The following is a 12043-nucleotide window of genomic DNA, read 5'->3' as shown; positions in this document are numbered from 1 at the left end:
ATTTTGAGACAGAGTCTGGCTCTCTCGCCAGGCTGGAATGCAGTGGCGAGATCCTGGCTCACAGCAACCTCCGCCTCTTGGGTTCAAGAGATTCTCCTGCCTCAGCCTCCCGAGTAGCTGGCACTACAGGCGTGCACCACCACACCCAGCTAATTTTTGTATTTTTAGTAGAGACAGGGTTTCACCATGTTGGCCAGGATGGTCTCGATCTCTTGACTTTGTGATCCACCCGCCTCAGCCTCCCAAAGTGCTGGGATTACAGGTGTGAGCCACTGTGCCCAACTTATCTGAGGTCTTTACCCAAAAATGTTGGTCTCCAGGAACCTACTCCAGACAGGGTACAAGTGGAGAATAAGCAGACAAGATAGAACTTTTTAAAAAATCCACTCTCCCCGTCCTATATGAATATGAAGACAGCAGATCTTTGTGGCAGGAGTCATGGCCCTTGGGTTCCAGTCTAAGTGTTATTCAGACTAACCTAAGAGAATCTTTTTCTTGGCCGGGCGCGGTGGCTCAAGCCTGTAATCCCAGCACTTTGGGAGGCCGAGATGGGCGGATCACGAGGTCAGGAGATCGAGACCATCCTGGCTAACACGGTGAAACCCCGTCTCTACTAAGAAATACAAAAAATAGCCGGGCGAGGTGGCGGGCGCCTGTAGTCCCAGCTACTCGGGAGGCTGAGGCCGGAGAATGGCGTGAACCCGGGAGGCGGAGCTTGCAGTGAGCTGAGATCCGGCCACTGCACTCCAGGGGGGGCAAAGGGGGGACCCCCCCCAAAAAAAAAAAAAAAAAAAAAAAAAAGAATCTTTTTCTTTTTTCTTTCTTTCTTTTTTTTGAGACAGGGCCTCACTGTGTTGCCCAGACTGGAGTGTGGTAGCATGGTCTCGACTCACTGCAACCTCTGCTTCCCAGGCTCAAGAGATGCTCGTGACTCAGCCTCCTGAGTAGCTGGGATTACAGATGTGTGTCACTACCACTGGGCTAATTTTTGTATTTCTAGTAGAGACGGGGTTTCACCATGTTGGCCAGGCTGGTCACGAACCCCTGACCTCAAATGATCCACCCTCCTCGACCTCCCAAAGTGCTGGGATTACAGGTGTGAGACACTGCGCCCTAACACTAAGAGAACCTTGCACTTCAGTTTCCTCATCCATAAAATAAGAACGATAATACCTACCACTGGGGATGCTATGAAAATAAAATAGATTACAACAAAGGTTACAATACTTAGGAAATAGCAAAAGTAAAACAAGTGAAAGTCTATGCTCTTTATTCAAGAGACTATTGGCTCTACTTATCCCAAGTTTAACATAATTCTAACAAACTTAGTTAATTATATTTCCTAGCCTACAGCAAATTAAAGCAACAAATGCGGAGTTTGGAGATGGGAGCAAGATGTGTAAAAGTGAGAAGGAGGCACAAAAATTTACTACATGCTCCCTGAAGTATAAGATCCAGAGGCCTTTGTATGGGCAAACACTCCTTAGCAGAAGCTTAAGATAGCACTGTATCATGATGCTTCACCATAACAGGTGTTCAGAAAAATACCACTGTCACCAAGGTTAGAATATGTTTAGAATATAATCAAAATAGATATTTAGAATATCATGAAGTCTATAATGTTTTCATTCAATATAATTAAAATTTTAAGAACTAAGAAATTAAAGAAATAAACTTCAATTGTCTGAAAAATTCATTTAGATAGAGATGGCTTTTTCTCTAATGCTAAAAAAGGATGGTGACGTTTTTAAGGAAAAAATAAATATGGTATCATTGTTTTATATCCTATGTACTAATAGATGGTTTCCAGCAGTGGCCACCATCAATTCCCTCCCTTCTGTCCACCTTGACACACCTCCTATAAGGAGCTGGAGTCTATTTTCCCGCCCAGTGAATCTGGGCTGGCCTCGTGACTTTCTTTGATCAACAGAAAGCAGCGAAAAGTGATACAATCCTAGGGTCAGGACTAACTTTTAAGAGGTCTGGTAGTTTTACCTTTCACTTGCAAAGTCAGCTGCTATGCTGTAGAGAAGCTTGGGTGAGACTATTTATTGAATGATGACAAGTCAAGTGCAAAGAGAGGCCACGTGGAGGAGCTCAAGGTACAAGACATGTAAGTAGAGGCTTCTTGGACCTTCTTGCCCAGTCCAACCTCCAGCTGACTGCAAACAAGTGAGTGATGCTAGCCAGTGGCCATGTGGAACAGAAGATCCACTCAGGGGAACCCTGTCAAATTCCTGACCCACAGAATTGCGAGAAATAATAAACTATTGTTATTTTAAGCCATTAGGTTTTGGGCTTTGTTGTTGTTGTTATGCAGCAATAGATAATAAAACATAGTACATAAAAAAGTTATTTCAGGCCGGGTATGGTAGCTCACACCTGTAATCCCAACACTTTGGGAGGCCAAGGTGGACGGATCACGAGATCAGGAGTAAATACAAAAATTAGCCGGGCATGATGGTGCGCACCTGTAGTCCCAGCTACTCGGGGGGCTAAGGCAGAAGAATCACTTGAACCCGGGAGGCGGAGGTTGCAGTAAGCTGAGATGGTGCCACTGCACTCCAGCCTGGGTGACAGAATAAGATTCTGTCTCTTAAAAAAAAAAAAAAAGTGATTTCTAATAGTTTTCTAGCAAACTCTAATTTTCTATGGAAACAGAAATATTAGGATATAAGTAAATTTTTTGTGCCTTTTTTGTTTTTGAGGCAGGGTCTCACTCTGTTGCCCATGCTAGAGTACCGTCACATGATTTCAGCTCACTGTAATCTCAACTTCCTGAGCTCAGGTGATCCTCCCACCTCAGCCTCCCGAGTAGTGGGGACTACAGGCACACGCCACCATGCCCAGCTAATTTTGATATCTTTTATACAGACAGGGTTTCGCTGTGTTGCCCAGGCTGGTCTCGAACTCCTGGGCTCAAGCGATTAACCCGTCTTGGCCTCCCGAAGTGCTGGGATTACAGGCGTAAACCACTGCACCTGGCTGTGTCTTCTCTTTATATAAAAACAAATGACAGCTGGACATGGTGGCTCTTGCCTGTAATCCCAACACTTTGGGAGGCCAAGGCAGGTGGACTGCTTGAGCTCAAGAGTTTGAGAGCAGTCTGGGCAACATAATGAAACCCCATCTCTATGGGGGAAAAAAAAAAAAAGATAAAGAAATAAATACTGGCTGGGCGTGCTGAGACCCCATCTCTACAATTCACAAAATTAGCTGGGTATACTGGTACAGCCTGTAGTCCCAGCTACTCAGGGGTCTGTGGCGGGGGGATCGCTTGAGTCCAGAAGATTGAGGCTGCTGTGAGCCATGATAACGCCACTTCACTCCAGCAAAAATAAATGTCAATGCTTTTCCAAATGTTCTAAGTGAGGACTGAAGCCTCACTAAGATTCAGCATTGTACAATGAAAGAACAACAGACCAGGAATCAGGAGACTTGCCCCTAACCAACTTGGCCCTTGGTTGTAGCACAACAAGTTGAGGGGTGGCAGGGAGAGCTATCTGTCCTGTATAAGCAATAAAAGGGTGATATGGCCAGGCATGGTGGCTCACACCTATAATCCTAGCACTTCGGGAGGCCGAGGCAGGTGGATCACCTATGGTCAGGAGTTCAAGACCAGCTGGGCCAACATGGTGAAACCCTGTCTCTACTAAAAATACAAAAAATTAGCTGGGCATGGTGGCATGTGACTGTAGTCCCAGCTACTCGGGAGGCTGAGGCAGGAGAACTGCTTGAACCTGGGAGGCAGAGGTTGCAGTGAGCAGAGATTGTGCCACTGTACTCCAGCCTGGGCAACAGAGTGAGACCCCATCTCAAAATAAATAAAATAAAATAAAAAATGAAAAAAGAGGATAACTGTTAAGCAGAGAATTTTAAAACAGTAACAAAACTCAGTAAAAGCTGGCCTGCATTTTATCATCATGGGCCAGATATTCTAAATAATACCAGTAATAACATCCGCCTTCCAATGGGGCAGACCTCTCCTACCCCACTCGCATCTTGACATCGCTGGGCCTCAGGAAGTTTACATCACTGGGCTTAAGCGTCACACTCTGTAAATTGACAGGCTAATGCATGTCTAAGGGATCTTCCAACTCTAAGATTCTATAATTCAAGAGGCAGCCAGCTCTCTGAGTGTGAACTTGTTCAAATTCATTAATTCATTCATTCCCTCATTCCTTCACTGACCATTTATTGAGTTCCTTCTATGTACTGGTCATCATGCTAGGTGCTGGGACACAGGAGGAGTCAGACAACAGCCCTGTCCTTAAGGAGGAGCCTCTCTGCAGGCTATACCTCCCAGCCAGCTCCTATGGTGTCTGCTCACCTCCTCTGAGGGGTTTTCTTTGATCCACCAGGTCCCTCAGTCCCCAACTGGTATTTGAGCTACTTATGGGCAGAGTTTGTGGCTTATTCATCATCAGAATCCAGAGTCTAGGCAAGGTGTAATGGCTCAAGCCTATAATCCCAACACTTTGGGAGGCCGAGGCGGGCGGATCACCTGAGGTCAGGAGTTTGAGACCAGCCTGACCAACATGAAGAAACCCCATATCTACTAAAAATACAAAATTAGCCGGGCATGGTGGTGCAAGCCTGTAATCCCAGCTACTCAGGAGACTGAGGCAGAAGAATCACTTGAACCCCGGAGGTGGAGGTTGTGGTGAGCTGAGATGACACCATTGCACTCCAGCTTGGGCAACAAACTCTGTCTCAAAAAAAAAAACAAACAAACCCAGAGTCTAGATAGCCTCTGGCTCCGCAGGTGTTTGTTGAATGAGTGAGTGAATGAATGAATGAATAAGCAACTTAGAATGGAGATTAATACCTATCCAAGATACTTTATTCAGTAAATTGAGCCATGCAAAATTGCCAATACTTGACCATTTTAACTAATAAAACAGCAATTTAATATGGGTCAATTTGATACATATGAATTTACAGAGAAGGACATGGGCTGTGTGTTGGGTCTGGACTGGGAGGCAGAGAGTATCTACCTTGAAATTCCATCATGGAGGACTGATTTCCTAAAGCTAAGAGCACCTTGCTATGAGTCGGTTGCATATATACGTCAGTCCCTCCACACAGGTTAGGGGCAATGTCAAACCCAGCACTGGGTTCCTGCTTAGGCTGCCCTTTCCTCCCACTTAGGTTACCTGATGGCTTATCTCTGACTGATCCCCAGTGCTTACTTCGGAGACTTGGGTGAAAGGTTTCCAGCCATAACCATTTCTTTTCCTGCATCTTTTGCCACAATGTCCCCCTTGAAAGTCTCTTACCATTCTTGGAAATCTTGGTAGGGTTGGCCACTTGCCACTGGTGTCTGGCTGCTGACCCCCTGAAAGCTGTAGGACAGGAGGAATATAGTTTAAAGATGGAGGGCCCACAGCTGGAGGTAAGTTGTAGACATCCGTAAACTCTCTTGGAGTGGCCCATAAAGACATGCGCTCTTCCTGCTCCTTCTGTTTCATCTCAACTTCATCTAATATCTGCTCGATATTCCTCAGCCTATCATCGTTCTCATGCATTATTGTCTGCATAATCTTTAGATCCAGCACACACTTACTGATGAGATACTCCTCAGCCATGGACCTGTTGTTCAAATTGCTCTTGGTTTCTCTGGTTGACTCGGGAAGGCTAAGTGAACTGAGTGAACCATTTTGCCAGTCCCAGTCCTCAAAAGAGTACTCTGTCTCAGCTTTTGAAGAGCTCTCATCCTCACTGCAAAAACAACATGCCTCTCTCTCCATCTTATCCAGCTCTTCTTCCATGGATTGCAATTCATCTACCTGGTTAGGTCCGTCTGCCTCCAAAGATGAAGCAGCTCCTGGGGGCTCTTCTATGTCATCTTCCAAAGTCAAGCAGCCTGAGTAGATCTCGTTGATTTCGAAACTGCAGAGGCTTGCCTGACCTGTGCTGGGGCTGCTGGCCTCTTCTGCCATAAATGGAGTAGGGCAAGGAATATCTTGATTTTGAGTCTCCCTGGCCATCAGACATGGATCTGGGGCCTGAGGATCTAGTGTCCCCTCGGTGAATAAAGAGTGAACCCTTGGTGAATGAGGTTGACTGCCTATTGAAAAGAACAGCAAAATTCAACTCATTAAAATGAACATATTTGGCAGCTAAGCAGCCTTGGTTTGTTCAAGAGGCAAAGATTGTCAAAAAAAAAAAAAAAGCTTTTTATTTTCCCATACCCTTCCCAGTTGTGGAAGACTACTGGATACACTCACAAAAGGTGAGGGAGTATGTGTCACCTAGGTGAAAGCTCCTATTTTGACATGGAATGAGGCAGAAATTGTTGTCAGGGCAGGAGTCTATCCATGGAAGAAATATTCTAAACTTTATTGTGTGCCCAAACATGCGTAACTGCCAGGACATGCGAATTATAGGCCCCTGAATCTTGTTTTGTTTTGTTTTATAGAGATGGGGTCTTGCTATGTTGCCTGGATTGCTCTCAAATGTCTGGCTTTAAGTGATCCTCCCATCTAACTCTCCCAAAGTGCTGGGATTACAGGTGTGAGCCACCGTGCCCAGCTCCCCTGAATCTTAAGGACCACATTCATAGCCTTCTTTCCATACACAAGAGTTTGACTATTTCTCAGTTAAAGTTATGCTCCTGGTGAGCATCTGATAAAAGTAGCCTAGGGCAGGGCGCAGTGGTTCACGCCTGCAATCCCAACACTTTGGGAGGCCAAGGCGGGTGGATCACCTGAGGTCAGGAGTTCAAGACCAGCCTGACCAACATGGTGAAACCCCATCTCTACTAAATACAAAAAATTAGCCAGGCATGGTGGTGCATGCCTGTAGTCCCAGCTACCTGGGAGGCTGAGGCAGGAGAATTGCTTGAACCTGGGAGGCAGAGGCTGCAGTAAGCCAAGATTGCGCCATTGCACTCCAGCCTGAGCAACAAGAGTGAAACTCTGTCTAAAAAAAAAAAAAAAAAAAAAAAAAGTAGCCTAGATACCACCCAAGGAGCCATTACATTATGGGAGTAATAAAAAAACTCAAAAAATAATGCTAGGATTGACCACCCACCACCCCTGGTTTACAGGTGTACAGCTTACAGAGAATGGGATGAAGCAGCCCAAGTAATGAGGTTACGGGGCCACCCTGGAGGCCTCCAGCACTGCTGACGGAGAGTCAGAGTGAATGGTCATTTGGCTGGAATTGGAAGGCCTGGGTTCCAGTTCTATAACAAGTTCTCTGTGATCCTGAACAGGTTACAACCTGTCTGACCCTTAGTTTTCTCATCTGTAATATGAAGGAATTAAGCCTGACGACTGCAAGGTCCTTTCCAGTTCTAAATTCTAAGGTTTTCAAATGTACTAAAATGTAGTAAAACTGCTTGGGCAAAGTGGCTCACACCTGTAATCCAAATGCTTTGGGAGGATGAAGTAGGAGGGCTGCTTGAGGCCAGGAGTTCAAGACCAACCTGGGCAACGTAATGAGACCTCATTTCTAAAAAAAAAACTTTTTTAGGCCAGGTGTGGTGGCTCATGCCTGTAATTCCAGCACTTTGGGAGGACCAGGTAGGAGGATTGCTTGAGTTCAGGAGTTCAAGACCAGTCTGGGCAACATCGTGAGACCTTGTCTCTACTAAAAATTTTAAAAATTAGGCTGGGCGCAGTGGCTCATGACTGTAATCCCAGCACTTTGGGAGGCCGAGGTGGGTGGATCACGAGGTCAGGAGATCGAGACCATCCTGGCCAACATGGTGAAACCCCATCTGTACTAAAAATACAAAAATTAGCTGGGCATGGTGGTGCGTGCCTGTAATCCCAGCTACTTGGGAGGCTGAGGCAGGAGAATCGCTTAAACGAGGGAGGCAGAGGTTGCAATGAGCTGAGATCATGCCACTGCACTCCAGCCTGGCGACAGAGCGAGACTCATCTCAAAAAAAAAAAAAAATTTAAAACAATTAGCTAGGTGTGGTAGTACACACCTGTAGTCCCAGCTACTTGGGAGGCCAAGGCAGGAGGATTACTTGAGCCTGGGAGATTGAGGCTGCAGTGAGCTATGATTGTCACTGCACTCCAGCCTGAGAAACAGAGTAAAACCATGTCTCAAAAAAAAAAAACAAAAAACCTTAAAAAAAATTAGCAGGATATGGTGGCATGTACCTATAGTCCTGCCTACTCGAGAGGCTTGAGCCCAGGAATTGGAGGCTGCAGTAAGGTATAACTGTGCCTCATACTCCAGTCTGGGCGACAGAGTAAGATCCTGTCTCTTAAAAAAAAAAAAAAAAAAAAAAAAAATGGTAATTTTCTTCTTTGAACTATTCCAAATTCTCTATAATGAGCATTTTTATTTGTGAAACAATTAGATAAAAAGTAATCATGCTAGAAATAAACTCAATTATTATGACTTAGTTCTAGATCCACACTAGGTATATATATATGGAGCCCAAAAAGTTTACCTTAATAATTTCAAGGATCTTGATTTTCTTCCTAAGGCATCCATCTTTTCCCAGTATAAGTTGCATCTACAGTGGCCAGGCATGGTGGCTCATGCTTGTAATCCTAGCACTTTGGGAAGCCAAGACAAGCAGATCACTTGAGGCCAGGAGTTCAAGACCAGCCTGGCCAATATGGTGAAACCCTGTCCCTACTAAAAATACAAAAATTAGGCCAGGTGCAGTGGCTCACATCTGTAATCCTAGCATATTGGGAGGCCGAGGCAGGCAAATCACCTGAGGTCAGTTCGAGACCAGCCTGGCCAACATGGAGAAACCCTGCCTCTACTAAAAATACAAAAATTAGCCAGACGTGGTGGCATGCCCCTGTCATCCCAGCTACCCAGGAGGCTGAGGCAGGAGAATTGCTTGAACCTGGGAGGCAGAGGTTGTAGTGAGCCGAGACCCCGCCACTGCACTCTAGCCTGGGTGACAGAGCAAGATTCCCTCTCAAAAAAACAAAAACAAAAACAAAACAAAAATTAGCCAGGCAAGCTGGTACACACCTGTAATCCCAGCTACTCAGGAGGCTGAGGCATGAGAATCGCTTGAACCCAGGAAGTGGAGGTTGCAGTGAGCTGAGATTGTGTCACTGCGCTCCAGCCTGGGCAACAGAGCTAGACTTTATCTCACAAAACAAACAAACAAGTTATATCTACAGTTTAGAGGAGTCAATTAGTTGTAGCTCATGTGACTCTCAGAACACATTTGTGTCAAAGTAACACAACCTGTGAATTAAGGCCATACCCATTTCCTTTAGCTCTATGATTTCCATGTCAGGGGTCTCTCTGGTATGTTCTGAAGTCAGTCCTAGATAGACATTGACATCAGGATGGAGTCCATATCTCTGCACTCTGGGGCTCTCGGTTGGTTGAGTTCTCTGGGTTCCAGTAAAATCCTGTAACACAGGGAATATTGTCAAGGACATAGTCTCAGTCATCCTGAATGTCACAGGTGCTTTAGAAACCATCTAAGTATCTGATAAACTCCCTCTTAGTCCTGTTGGGTAGACTGACTTTAGTCCTAATTAACTAGTTTATTGTAATTGCCAGTACCTTAAAAGCAATAATAATAGCTACCATTCATAGAATCTCCACTAAGTGCCTGCAGTGTGCCCCTACTATGCCTACTATGCCTCCCTAGCTCCCTTCCTCAGTTCCATGCTGCTTTCACCAAGTTAAGCAGTTAGGCTATTCTCAAGAACACAGAAATAGTGTAATAAAATGAGAATTTCGAAAATTTCTTATAACTTGGTCTCCAGCTTCTTCTTAGTCTCTAACTCCCTACTTTCCTTAGTTAGGTAAGCAGAAATAAACTCCCAACAACTTCAGGGCTTGCCTTTAAATCATTCTTCAGAATATACCGGATATCTTGAAGGTTCATAGTTCGGTCTTTCTGCTTGATGTGGATGCCCAACTTAACAATATCATAATAAGGTTTCGGAAGCCTCACATCAGCTTCTAAATAATTCCCCAACACTATGGCTTCTTTAATAACTGAGCCATCTAAGCCATTCCAGGGTATGTCATCTGTAAGGAAAAAGTCATACAAAGGAGTAACATTAGGAAATCAGAGAGTAGAGTGGGGGGAAAAGAAATTAGATGAAGCTGGGTAACCTTAGGCAAGTTACTTAACTCCTTTATTTTTTTTTTCTAACCCACTGTACTTTAGAAACAATTCATTGCTTTATATATTAATTTCTTTCTGTAGGAAAACTACCCAGAGGGGCCGGGCACGATGGCTCACGCCTGTAGTCCCAGCACTTTTGGAGGCCGAGGTGGGTGGATCACGAGGTCAAGAGATTGAGACCATCCTGGCCAACATGGTGAAACTCCCTCTCTACTAAAAATACAAAAATTAGCCAGGCATGGTGGCCGGCGCCTATACTCCCAGCTACTCGGGAGGCTGAGGCAGGAGAATCACTTGAACCTGGGAGGCGGAGGTTGTAGTGAGCTGAGATTGTGCCACTGCACTCCAGCCTGGCAACAAAAACAGAAAACAAAAAACAAACAAACAAAAAAACTACCTGGAAGGTCAATTCATAAGTGAGAAGCCACTTTACCCATTTACCAGGGAGATCCCTGCCACAGAGATAGGAAACAACAGTGTCGGCAACTTGTACATATGGGCTCCCCGCTGGCACGGGAGCCCAATACTCATCTCACATATATTGTCATTTTGCCTCTGGGACTGCAAACACCATACAAAAGCAGACCTTGGCCGGGCACGGTGGCTCACACCTGTAATCCTAGCACTTTGGGAGGCTGAGGCGGGTGGATTACCTGAGGTCAGGAGTTTGAAACCAGCCTGGCCAACACAGTGAAATCCCATCTCTACTAAAAATACAAAAATTAGCTGGGTGTGGTGGCGAGCACATGTGATCTCAGCTATTTTGGGAGGCTGACACAGGAGAATCGCTTCAACCCAGGAGGCGGAGGTTGCAGTGAGCTGAGATCGCACCACTGCACTCCAGCCTGGGCAACAGAGTAAGACTCCATCTTAAAAAAAAAAAAAAAAAAAAAAAAAAAGTCTTGCGTGGTGGCTCACGCCTGTAATCCCAGCACTTTGGGAGGCTGAGGTGGGCGGATCACGAGGTCAGGAGATCCAGACCATCCTGGCTAACATGGTGAAACCTCGTCTGTACTAAAAATACAAAAAATTAGCCGGGCATGGTGGCATGCGCCTGTAGTCCCAGTTACTTGGGAGGCTGAGGCAGGAGAATCGCTTGAACCCGGGAGGCAGAAGTTGCAGTGAGCCGAGATCCCGCCACTGCACTCCAGCCTGGGCGACAGAGCAAGACTCCGTCAAAAAAAAAAAAAAGCAGCCCTTAATGAATGTGATTTTACTGTGTGTGTACGTCTTCCTCTTGAGGGATTCTTTCCATCTTCAGATATGTGACTACTTTCTCCACATCAGAGCAGTGGGTTTGGAAGTACATCCATTTCTTTCAAGTGACACTGTTCATACATCTAATGGACCCAGGGTGTGTTTAATTTCATAGTTTACTTCTCAGAGGCTAGTCTTTCCCCCTAATTTACAAGTTCTCAAGGGATACCTCACAAAGATTGTAAGTACTGATACCAATATTCAGGTTAAAAAGTTTGGTTCAACTGGGCGTGGTGGCTCACACCTGTAATCCCAGCACTTTGGGAGGCCGAGGCGGGTGGATCACAAGGTCAAGCGATCGACATCAGCCTGGCCAATATTTTAAAACCCCATCTCTACTAAAAATACAAAAATTAGTTGGGTGTGGTGGTGTGCACCTGTAATCTCAGCTACTCGGGAGGCTGAGGCAGAAGAATCGCTTAGACCCAGGAGGCAGTGGTTGCAGTGAGCCAAGATCGAGCCACTGCATGTCAGCCTGGGTGACAGAGCAAGACTCTGTCTCAAAAAAAAAGTAAAAAATAAAAAAATTTAAAAAATAAAAATAAATTTTTTGTTTGGATTAAATGCATTGTCACTGATAAGCAGATGGATGGGCTTTGCTGAGTCCTTTTTTTTTTTCTTTTGAGACACAGTCTTACTTCGTTATCCAGGCTGGAGTGTAGTGGCGCTATCTCAGTTCACTGCAACCTCTGCCTTCCAGGTTCA

The 12043-nt window shown here is 45.3% G+C and overlaps 1 protein-coding gene across 18 annotated transcripts in view; it reads right to left on the bottom strand.

The window, feature by feature from the left end:
* The window catches only part of TEX14 (testis expressed 14, intercellular bridge forming factor), a 142966-nt gene that overhangs the window by 38365 nt on the left and 92558 nt on the right, over positions 1 to 12043 (bottom strand). For 17 of the 18 annotated variants that reach the window (XR_002518120.2, XR_004179406.1, XR_002518118.2 and 14 more), the window contains 3 exons: positions 9791 to 9981; positions 9200 to 9350; positions 5280 to 6070 (listed from right to left, as the gene is read on the bottom strand). Coding sequence is in view for 14 of the 18 variants with exons in the window: in XM_021929097.2 (XP_021784789.2) it covers positions 5280 to 6070; positions 9200 to 9350; positions 9791 to 9981 (1133 nt within the window). In the remaining 4 variants the exon portion in view is untranslated. The remainder of the gene's footprint in view (positions 1 to 5279; positions 6071 to 9199; positions 9351 to 9790; positions 9982 to 12043) is intronic. The other variant, XM_021929110.2, reaches the window with a different exon arrangement.

Source organism: Papio anubis, chromosome 17 (assembly GCF_008728515.1).
Source record: "Papio anubis isolate 15944 chromosome 17, Panubis1.0, whole genome shotgun sequence".
Lineage (NCBI taxonomy): Eukaryota > Metazoa > Chordata > Mammalia > Primates > Cercopithecidae > Papio > Papio anubis.
Note: the sequence above shows the minus strand (reverse complement) of the source record. Positions and strands in the feature narration are given on the sequence as shown.